Below are 27,152 nucleotides of genomic sequence, written 5' to 3' on the forward strand. Positions count from 1 at the left end.
CCCACACAATTATGACTGACATGATTACACATTTAAAGATCAGCGTGTGGCTTCCAAGTTGCTTTGAAGATCTAAAGGAAAACAGACAGCAAAGTTGCTTGTTTCCACGGGGAAACAGGCCTCTTCACTGATGTGGCCATCACTGTGACCCATTTTAAAACAGAGAAGACTCAGGGCACATCTCCAGCAAAGATCCTGAGGCTTCCCATTTCCTCACAGGATACCCCTGCTTTATAAGGTACACCTTGGAGTAAAAAAATCACTTCAAAAGAGAACACTGTCTCTCGAGCCATGTTTTACAAAATACACAGATGCACACAACTTCCCCAGGCTGTGAAGATTTTCTAACCTTTCAGGTTTTAAAGATTTCTATTAAACAACACTTAGGCGAGTGGGAATCCTACTTTCCAGTGGTAGTGCCAGTTTCCAGGGTGCCATGTTGTAATTTAATTGTGCCAAGTACTAGCTTAAATTTTAAAGGATGCTTTTAGCAGTTTGAACTGCATTTTCCACAGGACTCTTTCACTACAGATGCTCTGAGCTTGCTGTTACACAGTCAAAGAACCAGGTTTTGCGAACGTGTAAACATCACGATCAAATCATGACTGTCTGATATGATCACAGTTGCTGTACCATGTCTAGCAAAAATAGATTATGGAATGTCATACGATTAGCAGAAATAATCTTACAATAACAGTATTTCTGGAGAGCTGACATAAACATTCAGAGCCACTATCTACAGCTCCTCCAGCAAGCATAAGCGAGCATAAGCAAGCCAAGTTTTCCCTGAGGCTTTTTTTTGTTGAGTGGATAACTCCAACCAGCCTTTTCTTAGCTTTGTTGAGTTCATTTTCTCTCACTCACCTTTATAATTATAGCAACATTTTTATCTTAAATTTTTTTCATGCATTTGTTTAGGTGCCAGAATTCAGCTTTTCTCTTGCTTTCTTTATACTTTCATTTAATTAAATCTTCCTTTATTGTTATATGTTTATTTTTAGCTTTTGTATTTTCATGGCAAGTACTCCCTCTGGCAAGGCTTACTGCAAGAATTACTGCACCATATTTCTTTCATAGCACTTCCGAGGTTTGTCTGTCCCCTTCCCATCTATGTGCCTCCTTTTAGAAATACACAAATCATGCTAAAAGTGCACTGAATAAATAATAAATAACAACCACAACAACAACCGCAACCAACACCATAATACATAATAATAATAATAATAATAATAACAACAATAATTATAACGTCTATTCAGGAGAAACATCTCAGGAATCTGAGCCTCATTGCCTTTCTGCAACGATATATAAACAATCACTTTCCCTTGGGATATCCATGTAGGAATACAAGGCTGTTGTTAATTACAGCCACCAAATATACAGCCCTAATGCTGGCAAAAGTGTCCAACAGAAAGAATATAGATGGGAACAAATAGAAAGGACTTGTGACTTCTACTCCATTCTTTTCACTGTTGCTGCCTATCTCACTCCTTAGCGGCCTCTCCTATTAGCCTCCATTTCTCTTCCCCTGTGTGCAGCACTGGCATCATCCAGGCTCCTTGGGTATCACCCATTCAGATTTCCTTCTCTCCCTGGGCCTCCCATACTGCTCACGTCAGGCAACGTACCTGTGCCCCAAGCCAGGAAGCAATACCCAAAAGAAGGCAGCCCAGAGGCAGGTTAGGAATGATCAGGATCTGCATCATGAATCCCCAAGCACGAAGAGCAGAACTCACAGTTAGAGTACACCTGAACATACTCCTGAAAAGCTCTTGTTATTCCTCAATTCCCACAGCTGGGCATACTGCTCAGGAAGCTGCCACAGGTTCCATTCCCCATCTTCTGAATTTGCTTTCTAGCAACACTCTCCTTCTCAAGTTCCTGTCCCTCCTTTACATATGTAAATCCTCCAGCTACTACTGAGTACAAATAGCCTCATAAAGCACATCCAGGTGATCTCACTTACCTATTTGTGCTGTTGCCAGGATGTAAGGGTCCTGCAGGTGAGGCAGCTGATGGAACATGTGTAAGCTTGGCTACAGGGATTCACTAGGGTGATGCTGAGCATCAGCATGCCAACATTTTCACCAGGCTTTCTCAGCAGTACACTCAATTCAACTTCTGACTTCACAAGTGCTGCTCTGCAAATTACACGTAGGGTTGGGTGATGACCCTTCCATCCCCCTTAGAGAAGCACTTTTAACCATTTTGTGTTTGCTACCATTTTAGCAAGGATACATGCCACATTAATACAAGAGATAAGGTATACTACACCACAACCCTGTTAGATTCAGGAGTTAATATTTTGGACACACATCTAGAGTATTTTCAGTGTAGTAATAGAAGATTGGTCTCTAGTTTCCCTACTGTTTTCAGCAAGTTTCTTTGCTATAAGACTACAGCAACACCCACTTTTCCAATGAATCAATATAAAGCATGAATGAAGAAAAATAAGCAGTTCCTGATGCCCTACACAAACTCATTAGCAAATATACCTGTGCAACTGTGTTCAAGGGGGTTTAGGTTTCCAAGGTCTACCTGTACCAACATTCCTTTAGTAAAACATTGACGCTAACTTCTCCGTGTGGTACTGCTGTCAAGAACAAGAGCTGAATATGAGTGAGCAGGGTCTCCCTGTGGGATCATGCCGGTAGAAAGAGACCTTCAGGGCCAAGAGCGATTCTCCACACGCTGGGTACAGACATGGATGAGTGGGATTCCTCCTGGCTGCTCTCCAGGGGAGTAGTAATGGACCATCTGTGGCCTGTTGTTCCCACTGCCATTTAATGCAGCCTCCTTCATCAGCTGGCAAAGCAAATCTCAGCTAAAAATCAGCTTCCCAAAGGCAATGAAAGGGAGAGGAGTGGCATTTATCCCAGCTTGTAAGGCATCAAAAATAATTCAAAAATACACATTTCCAAAGCTTTCCCACTTAGAAGAAATAAACTAAGCTAGTTCAAGAGCTTCAGTCAAAACAGGCATTCTCCATCCATAATTGAATAAGGGATTTGGGTTTACTGAGCTGCCCAAAGTGCTTTGTTCCTCACCGGCTGAGCACCAGCCAGCAGCAGCACTTAGCCCTGTTTGAGCAGTCGCCTGGGAGAGTTGCAGGCCCTATGTGCCCTGTCAGCCTTGGTCTCTCGTCACGCAAGATTTTGTGTAATGGACCACATGCCACACAAGTGAAATATTTATCATAATCATATTTACAAGCTGCTTGGCTCCCAGGAGAGAACGAAGGCCTGAATACCATACCAGAAATTAAATAATATGTAGTGTAATTTGTTAGGGCTTTTTTTTTTTTCAATTACATTCAAAAATTTGGAGCCAGACAAAAACCCTGGTTTGTTGGGGTCAGTGGCCACAAGAAATACTTGAACATTTCTGATGAGAGTCAGGAATAAAAGTAACTGAGCAGAAGCAACACTTATCAGCAGAAAGCTTTTCTCCTTGCATCAGGCTCACAAAACCCCACTGCACCTCTCCCTGCTACCAAACTGTTTGCTCTACCCCCACCTATCCCTGAGGTACAGCCACACCAGCAGCTGCATGCAGTCGGTTCACTGAAGGCACCAGGGCATAGCTATAAATGTATAATGAATGCTTTTATGGCTCCCCAGCAGGCAGTGTGTGTGCCACTTGTGAGACTATGCTGTGATCTTACATCCAGGGCAAAATGTTGGTAGGCTAAGGGAGACAAGAAACTGCTATGGAGGGAGGGAGTGGGGTGATTCATGGGGTGAGGGCACAGCTGTTGGCACAGCAGTGGCAGGGCACCCAGCAACCCAAACTGCAAAAGCAGGTGCCTGAAAGTTCCTACTCTGTCTGGAACGTAAACGCTATGGAAAATGTGGAAAGACAACTTTTTTTGCTAGAGCTTTTGCTCAAGTGCAGCTCTGGAGGCAGGTTGGGTGCTGGTCAGGGGAGGCACCCTGACGTCCAAGCTACAAGTGTGTTAGGGGATTGTGCTTGTCGGCTTCATGAATCATTGTCTGTAAAAGGCAGTATGTTCTCCTGTGTTTAGATGGAGGGAAAATTCAGGCTACGACTCCTTGTCTATAGCTGGTTGCCTCTTCCTCTAAAACACTTTCATATATACTTTACTCAATCACGTGGTCAGAGGGTTCAACAGATTATGCTTATGTTCAGGTACTTTCTTCGACTTGCCCTTTGAGTCTCAGTATGTGTGCGTCTAGCCAGCCACACTGGTAACAGCCCACTAAAGGAAACCGTTTTGGGGTTTCTGTACTTGCCCTGTTTGAGGTTTGTCTCCACTTTTTCATGAAAACTCGCATGAGCTGATATTGTGAGCCATAGTAGAGCCTGATACTGTTAGAGTCACCTTCATCTGGCCTGATGAACCTGCAGAACACTGAAGTGCTAATGTTCAGGCACTGAATTTTCTCCTAGAGATGGGCCATGTCGGTACTGGCAATACTATCAAAATTTGGGGCTCAGAGTGTCTTTCAGGTCATACTGGGTCATTGCTGAGCTTTGTTCAATGAATATATTGCAGTATAAATATCTAAAATACCAGTTCCCATTCTCCTGAACAATCAAAGACGATGTGTGATAGGTGGGCAGGAGCAACACAGTCTAACGTGGCAGAAGCTGAAGGCTTTACGAGGAACTTTGCACAGCCAAAATTTTGTAAGAAAAAAAGCAACATCTGCAGAGGACAATGCAGACCTGGCAAACAAGAAGGTGTGTTTTCTGACCTCTGATTTGGTTGGGACTCGGGGTTGAGAAACCACCTTTGCCTAACATGGAAGATCAAATCTAACCTCTTCCCATGGGACAGTGGGAGGATCTCTTTAATGATCACCTGGGCAACAAATGTATCAAATGCTCTAATTTATCCAGGTATGGCTGGACATGAATACAAGTGAAATCTCTGGGAAGTCCAGATGCTTAACACCTGAAAATCTTACTTTGTTTTACAGAGCTGGAGTTCAGGATTCATAAAGCAAGATAAATCTATTTTTCAGCTGCTAAGCTTTTAAGCATGGCCAAAACATCAACCTTTGCTTTTTCCCTTAAATATTCTTAATAGTATTCCAGGGCAATCTAGGCCTCATATAAGAGCAACAAATATGTGTGTACTAATTCTTGGCTGCCAGTTCTGCTAAAGATGGGTAAGATGCACTTATTGCCCATTGAGTGTTTTATTGTGGCAACAGTTTATTTGTTTTTCAAAGGAATTAAATGTTTAAAATGATGAAAACAGAGCCTTGCCAGCTATGACTATATTACTGCTTATAGTAAATCTTGCTCTGGCACATGTGGCCAGCAGCTTGTTCAGAGGCATTTTCCCAAACATTGTCAGGTCAGAAAAGAGACATTCAGCCTCTAACAAAGAGTGAAATCTGTGCAAAACCCCACTGGCCAGTCTTGTCCTCGCTGTTTTACCCCATCAGTGGTGAGATAGTGGATGAACTCAGGATGTCATTGCAGCTCTGTGGCATGGCCCCTTGTACAAACCTGATGGCAAAGGTGCGCAGAAAATGGCAGCTGGGAACTGGGTCCCGTGGCATCCAGTGCAGAGGCTCTGAGATTGAGCTGCAGGCTGGCAGACTCCACTTCCTTCCCTTGTGGCAGTACTTCTAAGTAGTACAGTCTTGCCAGTTCACGTTTGGCATCCATACCCGTTTTATAATTGTATTTCTACATGTAGCTCAGATTGACAGCAAGAATTGCATATAGACATAAAACTCTCTCTTCTCTTTCTCTTCTGAGTGCTTTAACCAGTGCACAGGATTATTAAAAAAAAAAAAAACAAACTTGTGTGAGAAATGGCGAAAGTGAATCAAAGAGAATAGTTTAAAGGATATTCGAGCTGCAAATCAGCTGAAAGGCTTTGTGAAACACTTAATGTGCACTTGCTATGCTCAGCCTTGAGCCATTAATCCTGTTGTTTCCTCCAGTAATTGCCCTGATATTATTTGCACATAACCTCTCTTTCTAGTAATATTTCGTGATCCAAAAAACATAGTTTGTCCTTGAAAATTGGGGGTCATTATTAAGAGCCCTCACTTTGGATAGGTTATAAATGCATAGCTGTTCACAAAGAACATTTTTCCAATGCAGCATTCCTACATTTTATTGATTCACATGAGGAATAGAAACTTTAAACAGAATGTCAATTTTGCTGCAGTGAAATTTAACAGCTTGATGCATTACCATATTTTTAAGGGAAAATACATATCAAGCTGATGTCAGGGTTTAATGCTATAATAATACTTTAAATTGTACGGCAATACTGATGGCAGATTCATTCTTTGAGCAGATTGATCTCTTTTGGAGGTGCTGTATGACAGCAAGAATGGACAGAATGATTTGGTCTCTTAAGCAGGAAAGACAGGAAATTTGGTGCATTAGCAGAAAGGACACCAGAGGGAGGATGCTTGACAACACAGTCAGCAGAAGAGTCAAGGGGAAAATCAGCATATTGGATTTTCTGCTGAGAGCAAGATAGCTAGCAAGGACAGTAGCTGGTGGACTGTGAAATCCAATAGCCAGGAGCTGTTGATACAACTGTACCACAGCTGCTGTTCAGCAACTGATGCTGCCTTCCTCATTTTTCTTGTGCTTTTGACTAAAATCTCTATTGTGTGTTTTCTGGGATGGAGAGCCTTCTGTGAGAAGTCATCTTTACATTTTGCTTGTGCAGTATCCAGCACCAGGTTCATAACCACTAATATTTCCCCAAATGATAAATTTAATAATGTTTGCTTTTATTTTCTTATTGGTATTCATTTTGCTCACTCAACTGTTGCAAAATAAATCTTTCTGAGTCCCATTTAAACTGGAGACAATATTCTCCTTCAGTGGTAGATGATCTAAGCAATAGAAACATAACAACAAGGGTCTACTTAGACAAAAGGCAAATCTGGGAAGTCTGGAAAGCTTTCTGCAGCAGTTACTTATTGGCCAAGTTAACTGCTGTGCATATTTTTCCTGCAGTTCTTGGTGACAGGATCTTTCTCGTATGGGCAGGGGAGAGTGGATACTACCCTGCCAGTGTCAAGAGAGCAAACCTTGCAATCCCCAGGTCTCAAAGAAGCCCTTTGGGATGCAAGCAGTTATCCTATCCACCTTCAGGGGTTCATGACCAGCCTGTTAGGCTAGATGCTAAATCACCTCTGCACATCCTCATTACACTTCAGTATTGGAAGTCCTAATAAGCATAGAGGAAGTTTTTTCCCAAAACGTCATTTATTTGCCATGATTCTGCAGATGTGTCTTAAAAAAGGCATATAGAGAAACTTCCTTTGCTCTATTTTTTTTCTTGTTGTTTTTCCTTAATTATTTGGTTAGAAAGTAGCATATGGGAATGGGTGCTCAGTATGTTACACCGTATTAAAAGGGACAAAGGAAAATAGAAGTCAATCAGCATATTATTATTAATATCGATGCTCCACCTGGGCCTTACAGCAGTTAAGTGTTGAGAGTTAATGATGCTTGTGTAGAATGTTATCCTCCTATCATTTGTTAGCATCAGGGACCAGACTATTCATGAAAAATGATTAACATATAATGGGAGTATTTGATGCTTCTTTAAATGAAAAAGTACATGAAAAACTTTCAACTGTTTTAGTCTGAATATATCCAGAAATAAAAGCATCACAGAGAAAGAGTATTCATAAAAGAAATAGTAGTAAAAGAGAAAAATATCTTGCAATACTAAGGGCTTCTAGTAGCACTTTTCCTCTGTTTGAGTGTAGGTGCTAAAATTATGTGCTATATTGAAAACAGCTCAACTGCCTGAATGCAATCTGCTAGTAAGAGCAGATTTCTCCGTGCCCCAGGCTGAAATAATGAGATAAGAGTTTTGCAATTACTTTACTATCCATTAGAGGTAAATCTAACCAATGAAGGTTATTAACATCTTAGAAATTGTCCTTTAAAAGCCAGTGGTTCAGTAGAAATTTGAGGGTGGAAATGCTGATGCCCTAAGAGGTGCTGGGGACTTGACCTTAGGTAATGGACGGTTACAGGGATGAACTGGCCTGGGTTGTGAAAGCTGATGGTTGCTTGGCTGCCATGACTCTGAGATAGTGAAACTTTCAGTTGTGTAAGAAGCAGCAAGGTAAACAGAACCACAACCTTGGCCTTCAGGAGAGAAGATGATGGCTTGCTCAGGGATCTGTTTGTCAGGATCTCACAGGAAGCTGTACTGGAAAGCAAAAGGACCCAGGAGAGCTGGCTGACCTTCTTTAATATCCTTGTCAGAGCACAGGAAAAGCCCATTCTGATATGTGGGTAGTTGAGCAAGTGTGGCAGGCAGCCAGTGTGCATGAACGGGGCTCTCATGCCTGAGTTCAGACAGTAATCAAGCACAGAGATGGAGCAAAATAGAGATGTTACTGGAGTGAGCATGCAAGCATTCACTAAAGACAAAGACCTGCAGGAGTTAAAGCTCATACAAGACTCCAAGGGTATAAAGAAGGGCTTCTGTAAGTACACTGGCACAGAAACAAATATGTGATCCTGCTGCTCAGGGGGCCAAATGACTTAATGACACCTGATTCATGGAAGAAGCTGAGGTTCTTGATGTATTTTTTTTTTTTCTTTGTTTTTGTTTTTTTGTTTTTTTACTGATGAGGTCAGCCGTCAGGCACTGAAGCACTGATGAGAAAGACAGACTAGGGGAGCACTTCAGTTAAGTGGACATAACTAAGTCCACGGAACCAAGTAGGGTGTTCCCAAAGGAGTGGGAGAAGTGGGCTGATGGGAAGCTTTAAGGTCAACAAAGGCAAAGTAAGTCCTGCATTTGGGCCAAATAACCTCAGGCCAACAGCACAGGCTGAGCCCCAATGGACAGAAGGCAGCTTTGAAGGAAAACACCTCAGGGTGCCAGAGGAGAAGAGGCAGCCATGGGCTCTCACAGCAAACAATGCCAGTGGCATTGTGGGTTGTATCACTAACTGTATTCAGCAGGTTGATGGAAGTGATTGTTCCCCTCTGTTTGGCTCGTGTGGTACTGCAGCTGAAGTGAGACTGCATCTCGAGCATCATGTTCAACTTTGGGCTCCCCAGAGCAAGAAAGATATGGACAAACTGGAGCAAGTCCAGGTTTTGATGTGCAGCCAAGGCTGCCATCAGCGTTCACAGCCCAAAAGAGTTTATCCCTGTTAGTGAGTCAAGTAACTCAGTTGAACGTATAATGAACCAAACAAAACACAGCAGTGCATGGCATACAGGCCAGATGATATTTTGTGAATCTGAAAGAAAAAAAAATACAACAGAGAACAACATATAATTTTTCTTACCCAGAATGAGCGACCTGAAAATTTTTTATCATCAGCTTGCCCCTTTAGTGCACCAATGTAGCAACTTAATGCCTGAATGAAATAATTTGGGAAAAAAATGAGAGGTACTGATCATCTTCCCGGTTATGACTTGGAAACTACGTTCCTTAAATGAATGTTTGCACTGTGTGGCAGCAAGCAAGAGTGTAAGTGAGGTGGAGGAGATAGCTGTAGTGCTGTAGAAGCTCTGAGTTCAGCGGGATACTGAAGTTCCCTTTGTACTTGTCATATTAACAGTGATGAAAGAATAGCTTGTGCTTAGAGACACTGCCTAGTTCACTTCCATGTATTAAAGCTTTAAATAAAGATTTGTATCCTAGGATCTGTTAAAAACATTGAGGCTATTATAATAAAATATATTTTATTAAATACAAAATATTTTCTCTCTGTAATCAAAAAACATATAGATAGGATTTATACAGATATCTGTATATTTTTATAAATTAATGTACATATGTTCATATTTCTCAGCTCTATTTTTTCTATGACATTTGCATCATGATGTAATATGTCCCAGTTTTCACAATGTAAAATTAGACAAAGTTCCCAAAATTTTACTGTAAAAGTTAAATACATCAACTGTTTTCCCCATCTACAGATCTTCAGCATCTTTTTCTAACTCAGAAGTTGTGAACTTACGTAAGTGCCTCCTCACTCCTCTGAAAGATGTCACCAACATCTTCTCACTTCTATTTTCTGTCAAAAACCTTCCACCCAGTCATCTAAAGGCTTAAAGCCAGTAAGAATGCAGTATTCAGCTCAGGCACAATCACCCAACAAACTTTTTTTTATCTCTGCCACTAATTCTACCACACTTTTCATTTGCATTCCTCAAGTACAGGACTGTCAGCATAGCGCCCTGCCTTACTTCCTCCAGCTGGACACTGTGAAAATAAAGATCCAGATGGTTCGCTTGTCCCAGACTGCATTCCTTGTCTCAGACTTCCCAGATCTGCTGGACAGCAAACTCTGCTGCCTGCTACACATTTCATCCTCCCACGATACTATTGCTGGAGTTTCTTAACAAAGTAAACCTGAATTCAAGGCTCTAAGATCTAGAAGCCTAGAGGACCAGTGATGCACACCACAGCTCCAGTCTTAAGGCCTGAATTCATTCAATATTTTTCTTCTAAAATCTGGGTGGGTAACTTTTGAGTTGGGAGTCTGTTACATTCTGCCTGTGCTGCAATCCCACTACCTCTCCTGCTGCTATCTGTAATTTTACCCTACCTTTTAGGTTGACCAGTGAAACTGCTCTGGCTGGGCATTTTTTCAGCTTCTTGAAAGTTTCTGTGGGCAGTGGATTCTTTTCCTTTGAAGGCCAATACTGTTGATCTGATGCCACTACTGCTGGAAAAAATGCCTGGCCTGCCATAAGGAAATAGCCAGAGCCAGACCTGGAGGTTATGAGAGCCACATATTTGCTTATCTGCAATGTCTGGCTTATGCTAGATAAAAATCTGGATTTATTGATCGCTGCAAAAAGCTAATGTGCAGAATCCCTTAACTAATGTGCAGAATCCCTTAGCTGGGAACTTCTGTAATGCCATGCACTGCAACACTGCAGTGTAGGAAACTCAGCATGGGTACTACCATAAAGAGAGTCTTCCTGAAAAAAAACACCAACGGCCTTGGAACACAGCCAGACTCCAGGAGCTTGGAAAGAGTTGACTACAGGATTTGAGGTGCTTCTGAAAGCTCCAGCCTCTCTCCTGACCTCTCTCCCTTATGACCAATGTCTTCCTCCTCCCAAATGACAGAAGATGAGCTTAGCATAAACCTGCAAGAACAATGCCCTGCTCAGAAGTTCTGCATCTGAGTGATGACTCTTGGCACAAACCTGAGTCTCACAGAAGCATCAAAAAGGTCATTACTGTCATTAGGGTTCACTGGAAGACATCAAGAGTGCATTACCTGCAGACGGTATATAATCAAAGGATGGGTGTCATTAAGGTCCCTGGCTTCTCTTGAAACTCTTCAGTGGAAAAAACTGTTCCAGCCACACATTTATGGGAGAACAGCCCAGTGACAGAAAGCTAGAAACAAATAAAAGAATAAAATCCAGGTCCAGCACAATTGTCTTTTTGAGGAAGAAACAGAACTAAAAGCAAGAGCCAGAACCAGCAGAGTTCTGCTCAAAAATCCCAATATGCAATGGGGCTACCATGAGCAAGTTACATGAAAAGCAACCGGAAGTTGAGCCATTCAAGGTAAAATAATGAACAGGACCTTACTGAATACTGAGACAGAACAGACACCCTTTTGATTTCATTTGTACATACATACCAGCAATAAATTTCACCTGTACAGCACTTGGGTAATAGAAACCATTATGGCCAAAACAAATGCCTCTAAATCCTCAGTCGCTCTCATTACAATGTAAAAAAAAAGCCAAGCAAGAAACATCAGGAAACTAAAAAAATTAATTTGATTGTCAGTCTTTTCTATTTGTCTTTTCTTTTCTAAGGAGATGCCCCAGTTTTACATGAAACGCACACTTAAGGACTATCTCAGAGATTTACGAACAGGACAGAACTCTAGTGAAAAAGAAAAGTCTACTTCTCATATGCTCCTTTTACTTCCCAAGGAGGCTGCCAGTCTAAACAGGAGCAAGATTTTCATTTGAGAAAATATATCCATAAATTAAAGACCAGGATGTTTTTTTACTTCTTGGTTGGTGATACTAGTTTTGTTTTGTTTTAAAGAATACACATTTGAGGAGCATATCTGATCTGGAGTGATTATTAAAGTTCAAATAAGAAAACACAAACAAAAGTAACAGCTTGAGTTTAGACAGCAGGCAAACGAGATGTGAAGATCTTGAAAGCCACATAGTCTTGCCATTGCTTCCAGAATAGTGAGGCAAATAGCCAAAAAAAAAAAAAAAAGAAAAAAATGTATTCATTTACTACAGGAACCTGTTCATTAGCAATGATGAAAATGTGTTTGGGGAGGATTTACTTGATCTTTTAAAAACAATCACAGAAGCCTTTAAATTAAGTTCCAAAAAAAAATATTTCTGTCTCTAAGTTTGCCTCACAAGAGTACCACTGTTCTGCCCTTGCAATTCTTATGCAAGATTTTGTGTGAACATGTCTCTAAAACTATTTTATCATGAAGGAAGCAGGGAATCTATGGAATGTATATGAAGATCTGAAAGGGAATTAACAGCTACAATCTTACTTAGTCCTATATCATTTTACATTATATGGATTCCAGTTTAATTCTTCTGTACCATCACATGGCTGACTGCTTTTGGCCCCATGAAAACCTGCTTCTGCTAGGTGCAGTTTTAATTTAGGAGCTGTATTTATATTTCATAATGTAACATAATCTAAGTTTATTTTCTCTGTACTTTATCTCTCCATGTATGAAAATGACATCCTCCTACCATACTCCTTAGCGTTTTGTCTTTTACCATCACAGGAGAACCAACATCTCCTTGCCCATCATCTCCACACCCCACCGCCTCCTCCAAGCATTTCTTCAAGACTTAACTCCTCAAAAGTGTGGCCTAGTAACTTAAAAATAACCATTCTGCTACCTATTGGGTGAAAAAAATGCCAGAGTCCAGCCTTATTCATCCTGAATATACACTTTCACGAAAAAGGTATGAAGTAGCATAGAATATAGCAAAACTACATCAAATGTGGAATTAGAAAAATTAGTACGTTTTCTAAAGCAGTGGAAAGAGACAAGCGATTTATTTAAATTGTAGAGATCAAATAAACTAAAAAGAAAGAATGTAACACCTACAATGGATCCAGTGAAAATCAACTGTTAATGAAATAGCGACTAGTCATTGTCAGAACTTTGTGGACTATGTTTTCTTCCACAGGGCAATAAACTTCTCAGTAATTCCCTGAATATGTGACTTTGCCAGGTGGCCTCCAGGGAGGACTCATTTCATTCCCATGGACAGACTGCAACTTCCTTTGCTTCTTCTCAAGCTCCTCTCTCCTCTCTTTGTTTTCCTGAGAATAAAAAGATATGTCAAAAAAAGCCCAAAACTAAACAAAAAAAAACCCTACAAAAAACAACTCCACTAACAGAAAAGTTACAATTATTGTTATACCTTTCTCGTGTAAAATGAAAAGTAAACATGCAATAGATTTGCCTTTTGGAGCAGTGTCTCAGTCACAGACATTGCACAATGTAATACAAGCAGCTGCACACTGGGTGTCATTTACAATTAAGGTTTTGTGCACCAACTAAACAAAAACCCAAGTGAAGAACTAGTTGATCAGGTACTTCTATATAATTAGTTTCATATTAATTACTTACTGTCTTGAAGAGGATACCTAAATCACAATGCTAAGTATGTTGTTCTCATGTAACATTGATGCAACATTGTAACTTTTTGTATTTATTAAATCACACTTGCCATGTACTAGAACAAACTAGGAATTAAACAATTTAATTTTAAACAAAGATCTATCTAACATATTATAAGCACTGCAAGGTTCTAATTCCATTTTCTATTGTTTCAGACAGCAATGGGCAATCAGGACGATGAAGGATAAGCAAGATATTTGCAACATTCTTTTTGTGTCTAAATAACTAATGAATTTCAGGAGACTTGACATTCTATATAAAATAAGCATTCTTCTTTGCAAATGACTGCCATTTCACCATGGTGAGGACCAGCATCTAAGGGTGCATCTGCATTAGCAATTCAGTACACTGGTGAGCTATCTACAGGTGCAAATTTTCCTTATAATCACACTTGCAGATTTGTGGTGCATATTGGTGCACATTTCTGTCTGACTTGAAGTAGTAGGTTGACATTGTAGACCACAGCATAACTTGCTGTGCCCCACTTGCTGGGTGGCTAAGAGGTCCTTGAGCAGCTGGCTTTTGGACACATTAACAGACCGACAACTGGCATATACATCATAGGTAGCAGACATGCAGTGTGGATATGCCCGCTTAAAATCATCGTGCCAAATCCAACCTCAGTCCTTTCATCTGTTGCAGCCCATCAGCCAGTATTGTGAAGCACCATAAAAGTGCTGTATTAGTTTTGTATTTTCACATGTATGAACTGCATTGCAGTGAAAGTACTGCTCCTTGAAGACAGCTGTAAGATAACTGGTGCTCTCATATAACCCATGATCCCATCCTTCTGATGGACACTGTACGTTCCCAAATCCTCAAGATGCTAGCAGTGTTTGCCTGTTATTCATATGTGAGAAGAGAAACAGTGATGTGACTGTGGCTGAGGGAGTAGACTGGTAAATGGGTGTAGAAGTGTTACTGTAAAAAAGGGAGCTTGAGTGGAAGTTTATTCCTATTTTACACATATGCAGCGGTCAAACTACCAATGTGTACAAAATTTTTAAAAATCATAATATGCACTGAAATATCAACCCTATGATTTTAATCTGTGTCCTTTAGCTCTCTGTCAGTGTAAATCTGAAGATCCAATTGAGTTAGGAACATCTAGTCTAGCTAAACAATTATTTCATGTTGTTACTAGTAAGGCTGATTAAAAGCAAGGCAAAGTTTGTGTGGAAAAGGGATGCCCTTTGCTAGAATAAGTGATTCAAAAGTTCATCACAGTTGCTCTAATAAAAAATATTATCTCTCTGTACAAACTGTATCTTTCGGGATTACATGGAGTAAAGGAGACAAACTGGGCTTGTAGCACTGTGAGATTCTGACTTTTCTCATCCTACACTTCTGCCTTCTTTCTCCTTCCATAGAAATCTTCCTCAGATGTGCACAGCTAGTGGCTTTGGGTCTTTAGAACAAGTTCAAGATATTCTGAAATTCTTGAAGCGAACTGTTTAGTACCCTAAGAGGAAAGCAGTCTGCATTATCAGTGGTATTTTTAAAAAAAGACAGTAAGATATGCCAAGCAGTACAGACGAGCTTGCAAAGAATATGCTCTAATGGAACACATATATGATACATGCTCCTGTTTTGGAATTTTTGCATATATCCAGTCAATTTCTTTTTACAAAATCATAGAATCATAGAATCATAATCTATGAGGCTATGTGTACCATCAGGACATGTAGGTGAAAACTCATTAAAAATAAGACCTATTGCAGCAGTATTGGCAATTATTTGAGGAATCACATGTTATAAAAAAAGTGCGTATTTAATGTTTGTCAAGCACTCTTTACTGAATACATGTGGACAATAGACTCCTGTATGAAAAGCCCAAATGAAAAATAAAGTAAACATCCACCCAGGAAGAGAACAAAAGTTGCTTTGGATTTTTTAATTGTGTCTCAGCAGTGTTGAATGTTTGGGTTTGAAGATCCAGTTTTCATTAATGAATCCCAGTGCCAAGAAAAGAATCTCGAGCTAATTTAACTGGTTTTTAAAAGATTAAATTTGACATCAAGACTTACTGGCTTCTTCCCTGTCTTCAACACACAAAAAGCTTTTTATGTTCTAGTCCTAATCACAGTACACATTCTTACAAGATATAACTGATATAAATCTTCCATAAAATAATAAACAAGATGTTATTTGCACTAACAGAAGAACAGTAACAGAAACAGTGAAAGACTAAATCAATAACTGTAGCTCATCATACAGTAGATCAACTCAACTGCATGGCTTGATTTCTGTGGAAGTTTTCTACTCAATAGCCTAGTAAGATGAGTACATTTTTCACCTACCAAATTCTGGGAAGACCACATTCTTTAGCAGTATGACTGCCACATAATAATTGAATTTTAGATATTAGAGAAGACGTACAACATTTAAGAGCAGTAACAACAGCAGCCTTATTTCTAACATACTGCAGTACCAGGACATAAAAATTCCAATATAGAAAGTATTTTCAAAGAGATCTTATTAAATCACACAAAATGAATAACCCACATCAGCTGTTCCTAACTCAGAAAAGCTATAAATCCATGAGACTCATCTGGTACATACTTTCTTAATATTTTTAAACAGCTTCAGAATGCTAAAAATAGATGTTGTATATGCTCAACCTCAAGGTAAAATTTCAAACTTCCTCTAGGGCATTTAACCTTACTATGTTGATCTTTAAGAATCATTTGTGAGCAGCCTTACTTCTCATCAACTCATACTATGTTAATGCATAGCACAGAAAACGGACAACATAACATATCCAGGCTACTCACTTTTATCCACAGTAAACAGGTATCAAATTGATATCTCAGAAATAAATGAAAACTAAACTCATCTGTCATTATAAACTTCCAATGCGATTCTTCTCCACATTTCACTCCTCAGAACAGGTGCATGTCAGTAACAAGTGTCAGACACTGGTATCATGCATTAAGTAAAAACTTATCATTTATCAGGCTAGATTGGCTTGAAGAGTTCTTGGTGAGTAGCAAGAGGCAAACAGTAGGAAAGAAACAAAATAATCAGAAGCTTAAATTTCCCAGGCAATACTAAAGCATCTCAGCTCAAGATTATCCTTTTTGTGTTAATATTGTACCAGTGTTAATAACCTTTTTCAGGGCATTTATTTTCAGGCTTAAAAAGTAATCTTCTCTATGCAATTTATGTTATCAAACATTCACACAATGATCTCTAAAAGCAGAAGTAACACAATTTCCATTAATACAAAAGCAGAATGTTTCTTCTATTTAAGAAGAACTACAAGCAGATTTTTATGTCTTTTTTACCCATGCATTATGGTCAACACTTAGTTCAGGAAACCCAAGGATGAATTTAAACACATTTATTTCTGTTGAATATCAATGAAAACATATTAGAATACTTCCCACTATACTACTCCTATTTTATTTCCCTTCGAACCAAAACCTCCTTAGTTGAAAGAATACACTTAAAAGGCCTCCACAATTCTGCCTTCAGATCTGATTCCTGTTTATCTACCTGCAGGCAGATATCATCTTAGTTCCCTTGACAACTTTAATTCCCATTGACAACTTTACAGTGTTTCCTTTCTGCAGTTCACTAAAGGTGTGTATTTTTTCTATAACTGTACAAAGTGAGATGATATTCTGGTCAAACATGATGACAGAGCTATTGCCCGATATGTTTTCTGAAATAAAGGTGTCTAAGCTGAAAAAAGCCAGCACAAATTCTGAAAGTAAAAACCTAAAGATCGGGCATGAGACACATCAGTCAACACCTGCACACAGACACTGAAAATGAGATCATTTTAGAGGTACCTCTGTCAACCAGTTCAGTATCTATCCCATTCTCCTGCATCTGCTTATTTTTCAAAGTGCTCCTCTCATGTAGGCACTTGTATATCCAGTTAGATCTGGTCATTCCTCCAACTACTAACGTTTATATTAATAATCCCATTGAAGTGGTGACCTCAGGAATTTATATACAATTTGAACAGGGGAGTCTGTGCTAGGCAGCATCTTTCATTCCCCAAAAAAAGGATAATATTTTTACCTTTGTACAGAGTCCAAGACAGCACAGCAACATTCAGGCTTTGATACAACTACACTGATTAGGATAGTCCCAGTAAGCAGAGCATAGAGGACAGTGCACTAGTTACTGCTTAAAATGCAGCACTTCCTTCCTTGGCAACCAGGAATATTGACTAAGCAAGAAATAATCTAAGATTGGACATTAATAATTTGACTAAACTGAGCTGGAAATCACTTGACAAAGAGGACTAGAGAAAACAATTTTTACCAATGATTACAGAAATCAGAGGTAATACAACAGGGACCAGGTCAAAGACCTTAAAAGATCTAAACCTCAGACTAAAAAAATATGAAAACAGAGAAGAGAAAACATGCAGGCTCTTGCTGTTTTATGCAACTGTGTATTTCTGAGTTAGCCAAGTAAAGGATGACTGTCCTTTTTAAACCTGTCCAACATCTGTACATCTGCCTGCCTCAATTCTCATTTCTCTGCCTTCTCATTTCTCAAAAAAAAAAAAAACCAAATAAAAGATTTTTTTAGCCATTGACAGTACAAAGAAATTCCTGTAAGGACCTTAAGCCAGATGAGTTGCAAGATCTCACTCTTACAAATGACAATAGAGACCATATGTACAGGATGTGTGCCAGAAATCACATGGAAGAGAGAAACCAGAAGAAACACTCTCAAACTAAGAAAACCTTGAGAGTCAGTATGAGGAATGACTGGGTCACAGGGTTAGGAATTAAAACACAGGTTTTTCTTTAAATAGCAAGTCACATACCTTCAAGAAAACAATATATGCTAAGAATATTAGTGATCTCTCTTCTAGTTTGTCTCTCTGTAGCAAGGGAAAAAACCCTGCCTAACTGTTGGGACTAGAGTAATAGATTAGTTTATTGCTTAACTATTGAGACTAAAGGACACTGTTGTGGGAAAAATATAACTGGGAGCATCAGAGTTCCACTCTTTCTTGTAATAATAATTTTGAACATCATTACAAGTGCTTTTACCAGCTGTAGGTATACAAGTCTCCACTTTCAATGCTTCCTTGAATGTACATGCACTCACTGTTGCAGCTGGGGATGCTGTTTGGCTTTGCAGGTTTTGTGCTGTGGTGAGTTGGCCCTTCAGAGATGGTTGCCTCTGACGTGAAATGGCAAAAAATCAAGAGTAACTATGAAATAGAAAACCCTTTAACATGTACGTAGGGAGAATATATTTTCCATGTCTGCCAAATATCAAGTCCACCGTACTTTACCATCATTTTGCTCACGAATTCTGGAGGACAAGCTATGCAATGTTGCCACCGTCTGGCCTTTCTAACAACAGCACGAAAACTCATAAGTATCACAATACACAACTGTTCACACTCATTACTACATTAACTTTTTGGTTTTGACAAAGTGCAAAAAAAAATCCCCAAACAAACATACCAGCCATCTTTCATATTCCTCCATAGCCTTTTCATTTTTTTCTTCCTTCTTTGCCTGTTGCATTTCTTGCTTTTTCCTCTCTAGGATTTTTTCTACTTTCTTCTTTTTTATATATTCTTCCTTCTTTTCATTCCTGTATTATGAGAGGGAAGAAAAAGAGATCATCACGTAACAGACTAAATGCTGTTGCTGATTAACTAAATTGAGTCAAGAGATATTTTATACTTTTAATAAAAGTTTGAGAATATATATTTAAAATCTTCCCAGTCCATTTTGATATATCACCAAGGTATAAATGAACCTACTACTCTATCTGTTATGGCATCACCTTTTCTTTACTGCTTTTCCCTTATTCAGTATCACAAAATAACCCTTAGATTCTGAACTTCTGTAGGTAACTGTAAGTTGCACGCGGTCTGTGAAAACTCTTGGCTTATAAAACTAACACAGAATTTCTCCAGCAGATACATCTCATTTCTTTCCTTCCTGCGTACATCTGCATTCTTACATTGTATTCCACAAAACTTAAAGATTTACTTACCTTCCTGTGGCTTAGTAATGAAACATGAAACTAACCACATAAGACACTATACTCAGTCAATCTTACGTCTCCGTTGCGGTATCTCTGACTGGGCTTAGTTAGTAGCTTTTTGGGGAGGAAAGCAATTAAATTACTAAACTGAAAGGAGCCGTACAGTTTGCTTTCACTGTTATACTTATTCTCCATTGGGACTGAAGAGTCTCATCCCAAGCATTGTCTTACAACTACAAGCACATCAAGCACTCACAGAAGACCTATTACATTTGTATGTGAAGACTTTGGAAACTATGATACAGGAAAACCCAGTGGAGTAGTACCATTTTTCAACTGCTGATATGCTGATTCTCCTCTTCTCTGCAATTAGTTCCTCTTCTTTCTCCTTCCTGATTCTTTCAGATTCTTTTTCCTTTCTGCTTTGCTCTCTTAAATATTCCACTTTTTTTTCTTTCCATCCTTTGAATGCCTAAAGAAAACCATAGATTCATGAGAAATCTTACCCCTCACCTTTTTGTCAATACTCCCCTTGCCTATTCTGTATTATTTTTTTTTGTAATTTCTACACATTCCAATTTCAGAATATTTGTTTGTAGCATTTCTTAGAAGTGGGTATCACTATGCCTAACAGGAATAAGTTATTTTGACAGCAAGTATTAGTTAAATGTATTTATATGGCGTTTATTTTATATTCAGTTAATAGACTCCAAATATAGAAGCATGTTTGTCTGCAAATGTAAACATTACGTATTTCTGGCAGGACAGAACCTAATATGAACTTACTTCAAAAATTAAGCATGTCTAGACTTAGATTCTAGTTAATTTCCATCTCCTTCTGGATTAATCAGAATTATTTTCTACAATCTCCTGAACCACATTTGATATACGTTTTTGTACATATTTCACATCACCACCTGTGCTGCTTCTGTTTTCTCTTTATTCTGTTCTGCTGGGGTTTTTTCCTCAAGCTTCTTTTTTTCACTTAACTTTTTTGCTTCTCTTGCTTTCTTTTCTTTCCAGGCTTCAAAACATGCAATTGATTCCTCTCTTCTAAGTGCTTCTTTCTAGATTGCAAACAAAAGTCTACATTTAAGTACACTTCAGTATAAAATTATAATTGAGGTAGTATGCTTTAAACTAATTGTTAATGGAGCAATAAAGAAACAGAAATTGATTCGACAACAACATTTCAAGTATTACTCACAATTAAATTTTAAATACATATGGCGGGGTTTTTTCTATGTTCATTTTTAATTTAAGTTAACTGAAACAAACTATTCCAGCAAAATATGTGTATAAGGATATGAAATACATGTTAAGTGCCTAGCAGTGAAATGTATTAAATACTTAAAAGTCAAATCAAAGAATGTGTACAGTACTATTCAAAATACAGTCCTCTGGAGATAAGCTTCTCTTGAGGGAGGAAGTAAAGCCCTTATGTTCTAATAGACAACATAAAACTTAGCACCTTAAGATTTGAGGTCTTTGTAAACAAACCTGAAAATTAATCTAAGAAGCACACTTTTAACACACCTTATGTAAATGTGTAGGGAAACATCAGACACACACAGTTTGCCACAACCATAACAAGCAGGACATACCATTTAGTGTTCCAAATCACCTCGTGCTCTTTGGAGAAGACCAGATGCCTTACAACAGCAGACTGATGCACTCAGGCAGAAAGCACAGACAAGCACACTTCAAAGAATTATAGTCTGTTAACTTCTTTTTAACAAGAATGTAAACAAACCTTTTCAGTATCGTTTCTGAGATTTTCAGCTTTCTCCTTCTCAGTTCTCCTTAATTCCATTAGGAAGAGCTTTTTCTTTTCCAACCAATTCTGTAAGAATCATTAAAGACTTTTAAAGTCCTTTTAAGGTGTAAGTACAGAGCAGCATCAATACAATGACCACCAAAATTACTCTTAATTCTTCCATGTGCTACTTAGATACTACCCCATGTGGAAGACTAAGCTGTTATCACATACACGTTGAGATCAAAAAAAAGTCTAAGCTTCTAAAATCATAGCCACAAAATCTAAAAAAGCTTAAATATCTTAAAAAAAATCTTCATAGAAACACCAAAAAAATGTAAGTTTTAAACAAATTTAAAAAGAAGAATAAAATAAAGATTCTTATCACTTGGAATATAGGGATATTATTTACATTTGTTGTCTGTCTTGCAAATTCCTATAATTAAAGAGAATAAAACCCTACTGGGAAGAGTGAGACTTCAAGCAACCATAAAAGGTTATGAGCCATCTGCAGAAACAGACTTAAATTTTCAAGATTTAACTATATTATTTGGTATACAGCTTAGAGATACAAGTGTCCTAAATGAAGACTATTTTACCTTTAAAATTATAGAGACAATATAAATTTTAATTTGAGGTCTAAAATTTGTTCTAGGACCATAACAAGTATTAAAAACACATACCAATATGAACAGCTTCTGGATTTAAAGTTGTTCTCAAACAGATTAGTAGCAAAAGTCTGTTGGAACCCATAAACTAATCGTTGTGAAATTCTACATGGAATTTACATAATTTTTCTTCTGGAGAGAGTACTAGATTTGTTATCAGATGAATAGAACATACCAGGAAAAAAAGAGCAACTTTAAACTACAGACTCATGTTAAAGATGAAGTAGAAATAAAGGAAAATATGTGCCCGAAAATAGTCTGACATGATAAATTATGAATCACAGTACATCCCTTTCATATAGTTTTTGAGTTCATAATTTGAGGAAAAGCGATAGCCAACAGAATAAAAGGATTATTACACCTGTAAGCCTATGCAAGGAATATAGTAAGAAATATTGATTTCAAGAAATATGAGGTGTTGACTCCTAGATCAGGACCTTTCTATGCACAATTTTGTTTGTTGGTTTGTTTGCTCATTTTTAAGATTTACCTGAAAAACAGCTGCTCTTAAACTATCTGCTTTGTCAAATTCTGTTCTTTTCTTCTCCACGCATTTATTCTCCAACAGGTTTAATGTTCCCAGACATTGAGATAAAACAGGTGTAGCTGATGGAACAGCCTTCACCTTTGTCTTTAGGTGTACAGAAGATGGAGACCTATGAAAATACCAGAACACAAACACATTAATGATCTTTCCACTTATTGTGGCTGATACCAAGCAGTTTTCCCTTTATTTCAGTACATACCAAAAGTTACTGTGATTGGTTTTTTATATGCACTTGACTGGGGACTGGAGAAAAGGAAGAACCTTTTTTTTTTTCTGAGGGCTTTATTATTGCCAAAACAAGCCATTATGCAACATATCCAGGCCAAGAAAGTTTACAAATTCCTTAAACTTCCACCTAAAAAGCAGCTTAAAACCTATAAAGACTCCAGTAGCACACACACATCACAGACAATGTCAAAAGATTTGGGAGTCTGACTGGATATAAACTTGAGTAAGGGTCATAAGAACATGCCTCATCCACTAAAAGGTTTTTCACAGATGGTCAGATGTTGTCAGCAGTGAATACAGTGCTGACAGAAAATAAGAATGAAGCAGCATTGTCGGGGCCCTTACATGCATCTTACACTGTGCAGAGTGTGATACCTAAGAGTGTTTCTTTTACCTGTCAGATAAAGAAGCCTTTGAGTCTTGTAAAACTCTCTCCTTTGTTTCACTTGGCTTCTAAGAAACAGAGGAAAAGTAGAAGTTATAGAGTCTCTCAAGCAACAGAACTAGATCAGGATGAAACAGATTTTTACAAGCTAACAGGGATGTTGAGAGTTGGGCTTGACCCTTACAAATCCCTTCCAACCTGAAATATTCTATAGTTCTATGATAGAAAAATAGGCAGGAAAGCCACTCTAATACAGAGGGGGTACAGTACAGGGTAAGAAAGTAAGGAGAAAAACACCAAACAAACAAATCCAAACCAAGCAACCAAACTTTCAGAATGCCTGTATAATTTTCAAATAGCACCTAGAAATGTTTATTTGTATTACATAAAAATATATTCTGTAGTTTAGAAATACAAAGAAATAAAAAGAACCCAGCTGGGTAGTGGGTTACCCTGTTATTCTATCAACACTCTTTTAGGTTCTTCAAATACTTAGCTTTAATAATTATATGTATCTACACATTTTCTTTCTTATGATAAAGCATAGAATGCTTTGCAACCTATCCCTTACTCAGGTCACACCAGGGATTTCATCCTCTGCCAACATGCACTGCTCACTGCAATTCAGTTAGCCTCACAATAGAGATCTGTTATTTTCACTTGGACAAGGGTACTTTCTTAAGACTGGAAAACACATGTCAATACCTTCTATACAACTATATAGAATTTGTAAGAGCCTCAGCTCTAGATAAATCTCAGCTCAGAGATAAATTGTCAGCTCTACAGATAGCATTTTCACATTTAAGTTACCAACAGTAACCTTACAAAACTTTCCACCATGCTTCTAGGACATTGTTCCACACAAAATGCTTATGAGTAATACCTTGACAGAGCTCTTTGATGCATTCTTTGCCTCCCTATGTTCAGATTGACCATTCATTGATATCTCTTGCATTGTATCAGTTATTATTTGCCCTTCTCCTACTTTCACTGTTCCATCTGAACTGTCAGCTGTTGGGTTCTCCAATTCCCTTGTCTTCTCATACATTGTGGTCATCATTTGTTCTATCACAGAAGATTTTCTATTGTTGTCCTCCAGTTTGAAGTCACTGGTGTTGACAGTCTTCTGATCTTGATCTAACGGGAGGAAAAAAGATTGAGAGGACACATTAACAAGAATTTCATTGTTTCTGAGTATTTTTATTTCTGTCCAAAAAACATCTGTCCATGAAAGTTTTTACTAAATTTTATACAGTATTTTCTGTATACTTCCTTCTAAGAACTACCTACTAATAAGAAGAGTATTCACTTGTATTTAAATGTAAGACTGGAGTAGAAACTGAAGCTTTAACTAATGTTAAAGAATGTGAGAGCATGACAAAGGCAAAACTTCCCATCTGCCTTACCATCCAAATGCAGTTCTACTGCAGAAACCAAAAGCAAGAGTCATTGCAATCACAGTAAGAGATCTTCCGACATCTAGCAAACTACTAGTGAAGTCTGCACAACACTTTGGGTAACCAAAACTTTCATTCTATGATGTTTTTCAGCGGTGTGGGACACATGAGGAAATAACAGAAAGATTCTGCAGTGGGGATTTACAGAAAACATCACCATTAATGCAGAGATATAAATTTGTAAAACAATTGAGACACAAACCAAAAAAGGCTGTGGTGAAACCAAATTAGTCTTCCACAATTTTCTGATAGAATTCTTAAAAGAAATAGAATTTTTGAATGAGAAATGAACTCCAAATTACCTGAAGAAAGGAATATCAATGCTCACAATCTACGAAATTTAACCTAGATTTACAATGGTGAAGGTAAGTTCAGGTGACAAGGAGAATTCTGAATTGAAAACCAATATGCCATTATCACTGCACTACTGACAAGGAGTAATTCAACTTTTTTTTCTGCCAGTGTAAAACTACACAAGCACAACAGCCAGGACAGAGAGGTGTTGCACTGCCCAACTGTGCATTCAAATATCCAGCACTTTGGTGCCATCATGTGGAAACACAAAAAGGAGCTGATATCATTAATCATGCTCTAGCAATTTCAAAGTTGTAATCTTCCATCATGGCTAATGACCAGCCACAAATTTATCTCAACATCAAACAGGACAAATTCCTCTCATACTAGGAATTAGATATGAATCTGAAGATTAGAATGGAATTAGATAAGAACACGAGTGGAATTGGATATGAATATGAAGTCTTTTGACATTTTATATCTGTAAAAGTTAATTAGCAGAATTCCAAGTTCTGCTTTGCAGATTAAAAATGCATTACCTAGTCTTATAACGAAACATTAAAATTTGGGGGTTTTATGTGTTTGACTATACATCCAAAGTGTGTCAGTATCTTTAAAGTAAAAGATCATTTGAAGTTTTAACTTTGCAATTATGAGAATCTACTATTCTGACATTCTGTCACATTACAGCTTCATGATGTTTCAGTATAACAACTTCAACATTGTATTTGCAAACAGTGTGATCAAACTTTCCAGGTCATAAAAAAGAGGTGGCTATTTAATGACCTTCCATGGAAGGATACATGGAAGCTGTGGACACTATGCGAATATGGCTTTCTGAGCTAGGCACATACTGCGGAACCAAGTCAGTAGCCCTCCCACACCTTTCATGGACATGCACTGGTGAAGAGCTGAACTTCAAGGACCTAAACAGCTGTTTTTCATCTTCTGAAAGGAAAACAGGAACCTCCTGCTATTTGGCCCACAGTTTTTCAGTTTACCCCCTGGCAGATGGAGGTTATGTATTTTTAGAAGCAGCTGATCATTAACACAGAAAATAACCCGAACTAAACCACTTTAAAATACTGTAACATAGCTAAGCAAGTAGCAGCAACAACATTCAAAGCTTTCTTTTCACCTGATGCTGGAGCATTTCTTTGTTTGTGCAGCCGTGGCTTTGCTGTTGGTTGCTTTTCCTCTTGACTTCTTTTTTTATGTAGTTCATGAATAGGCAAGGCATCACTTTCACTATTATCACAGGGTACTTCTTCAGCAGCTGAAAGCACTTCATTATTTTTTCTGTCATTACCCTCATTTTGACCTTCCAAACATTCTTCTTTACCATCTTTTCTGTCATCTGGTATATTATCACCTTCTGAAACCATTATTTTCTTAAGTTTCTTTTCATGAAAGGATAAAGTCAAGTCATCAGCAGCTTCATTTTCCAAATCTGCTAGTTTTTGTGAAGCATCATCATTCAAGAGAGGACTCTCAACAACAATGGATTTACCAGTGCTTGCAGCACCTGAATTACCTTCAGTAAGTTCTTCATCAATACCTGAAAAGGGCATATTATCAACTTGCATTCGAGATAAGTGGGAAAAAAATGCAACTCAGAAGTGATATCTTCTATAACTTAAAACTATTTTTCATATAACATCCTCCTGACTTTAGTTTCTGAGCATTTCTCTTTCTGTGCCTCTTATCTCTGCAAAGCCACCAGACTACAGCCTTATTTTACTTCCTTTCCTGTCATCTGTTTCCATGGACCCAACTCAAAGAAAAATATTCACTCATTAATTCTTTTCTGCCATGCAATTCAAAACCCTTCTAAAAAACAGTGTCTCAATGCCACAAGAAGTGAAAGCAAGTCAACAACAAAGCTAGGCGTGTTTGGTATCAGAATCCACCCTCCCCTTCCCTTCACTTCTGTCCCATCTAAAATCTACTAGAAGACACTCAAAGAAGTATCTGCTCCAATGCTAAGGTTCTCATGTTTAACAAAAATATTTTGATCTTCCTGTTGAGGTCTGTTATGGCTAACAGGCCTCATTACAGAGTTCAAATGCTTGAAGAAGGTAACAAAAGCATGATAGTAACTTATTTACTGCTGGGGGAGCTCTTTTCTAAATCTTGTCAGCAAAGGGAAATCAAAGCATCCCACAAACTGTTAAAAGATGTTTTAGGTGTGAATG

The 27,152-nt window shown here is 38.2% G+C and overlaps 1 protein-coding gene across 1 annotated transcript in view; it reads right to left on the reverse strand.

Moving 5' to 3' along the window:
* Nucleotides 1–9,700: 9,700 nt before the first annotated feature.
* The window catches only part of MAP9 (microtubule associated protein 9), a 20,276-nt gene continuing 2,824 nt past the window's right edge, over nucleotides 9,701–27,152 (reverse strand). Inside the window, exons 3-11 of the mRNA XM_017805783.1 lie at nucleotides 26,096–26,515; nucleotides 24,090–24,343; nucleotides 23,216–23,274; nucleotides 22,537–22,702; nucleotides 21,376–21,465; nucleotides 20,540–20,689; nucleotides 19,949–20,094; nucleotides 19,091–19,223; nucleotides 9,701–13,285 (exon numbers count right to left, since the gene is read on the reverse strand). Of these exons, the coding sequence (XP_017661272.1) occupies nucleotides 13,163–13,285; nucleotides 19,091–19,223; nucleotides 19,949–20,094; nucleotides 20,540–20,689; nucleotides 21,376–21,465; nucleotides 22,537–22,702; nucleotides 23,216–23,274; nucleotides 24,090–24,343; nucleotides 26,096–26,515 (1,541 nt within the window). The 3' untranslated portion in view covers nucleotides 9,701–13,162. The remainder of the gene's footprint in view (nucleotides 13,286–19,090; nucleotides 19,224–19,948; nucleotides 20,095–20,539; nucleotides 20,690–21,375; nucleotides 21,466–22,536; nucleotides 22,703–23,215; nucleotides 23,275–24,089; nucleotides 24,344–26,095; nucleotides 26,516–27,152) is intronic.

The sequence above is a fragment of the Lepidothrix coronata genome, unplaced genomic scaffold (genome assembly GCF_001604755.1).
Source record: "Lepidothrix coronata isolate B3197 unplaced genomic scaffold, Lepidothrix_coronata-1.0 Scaffold13, whole genome shotgun sequence".
Lineage (NCBI taxonomy): Eukaryota > Metazoa > Chordata > Aves > Passeriformes > Pipridae > Lepidothrix > Lepidothrix coronata.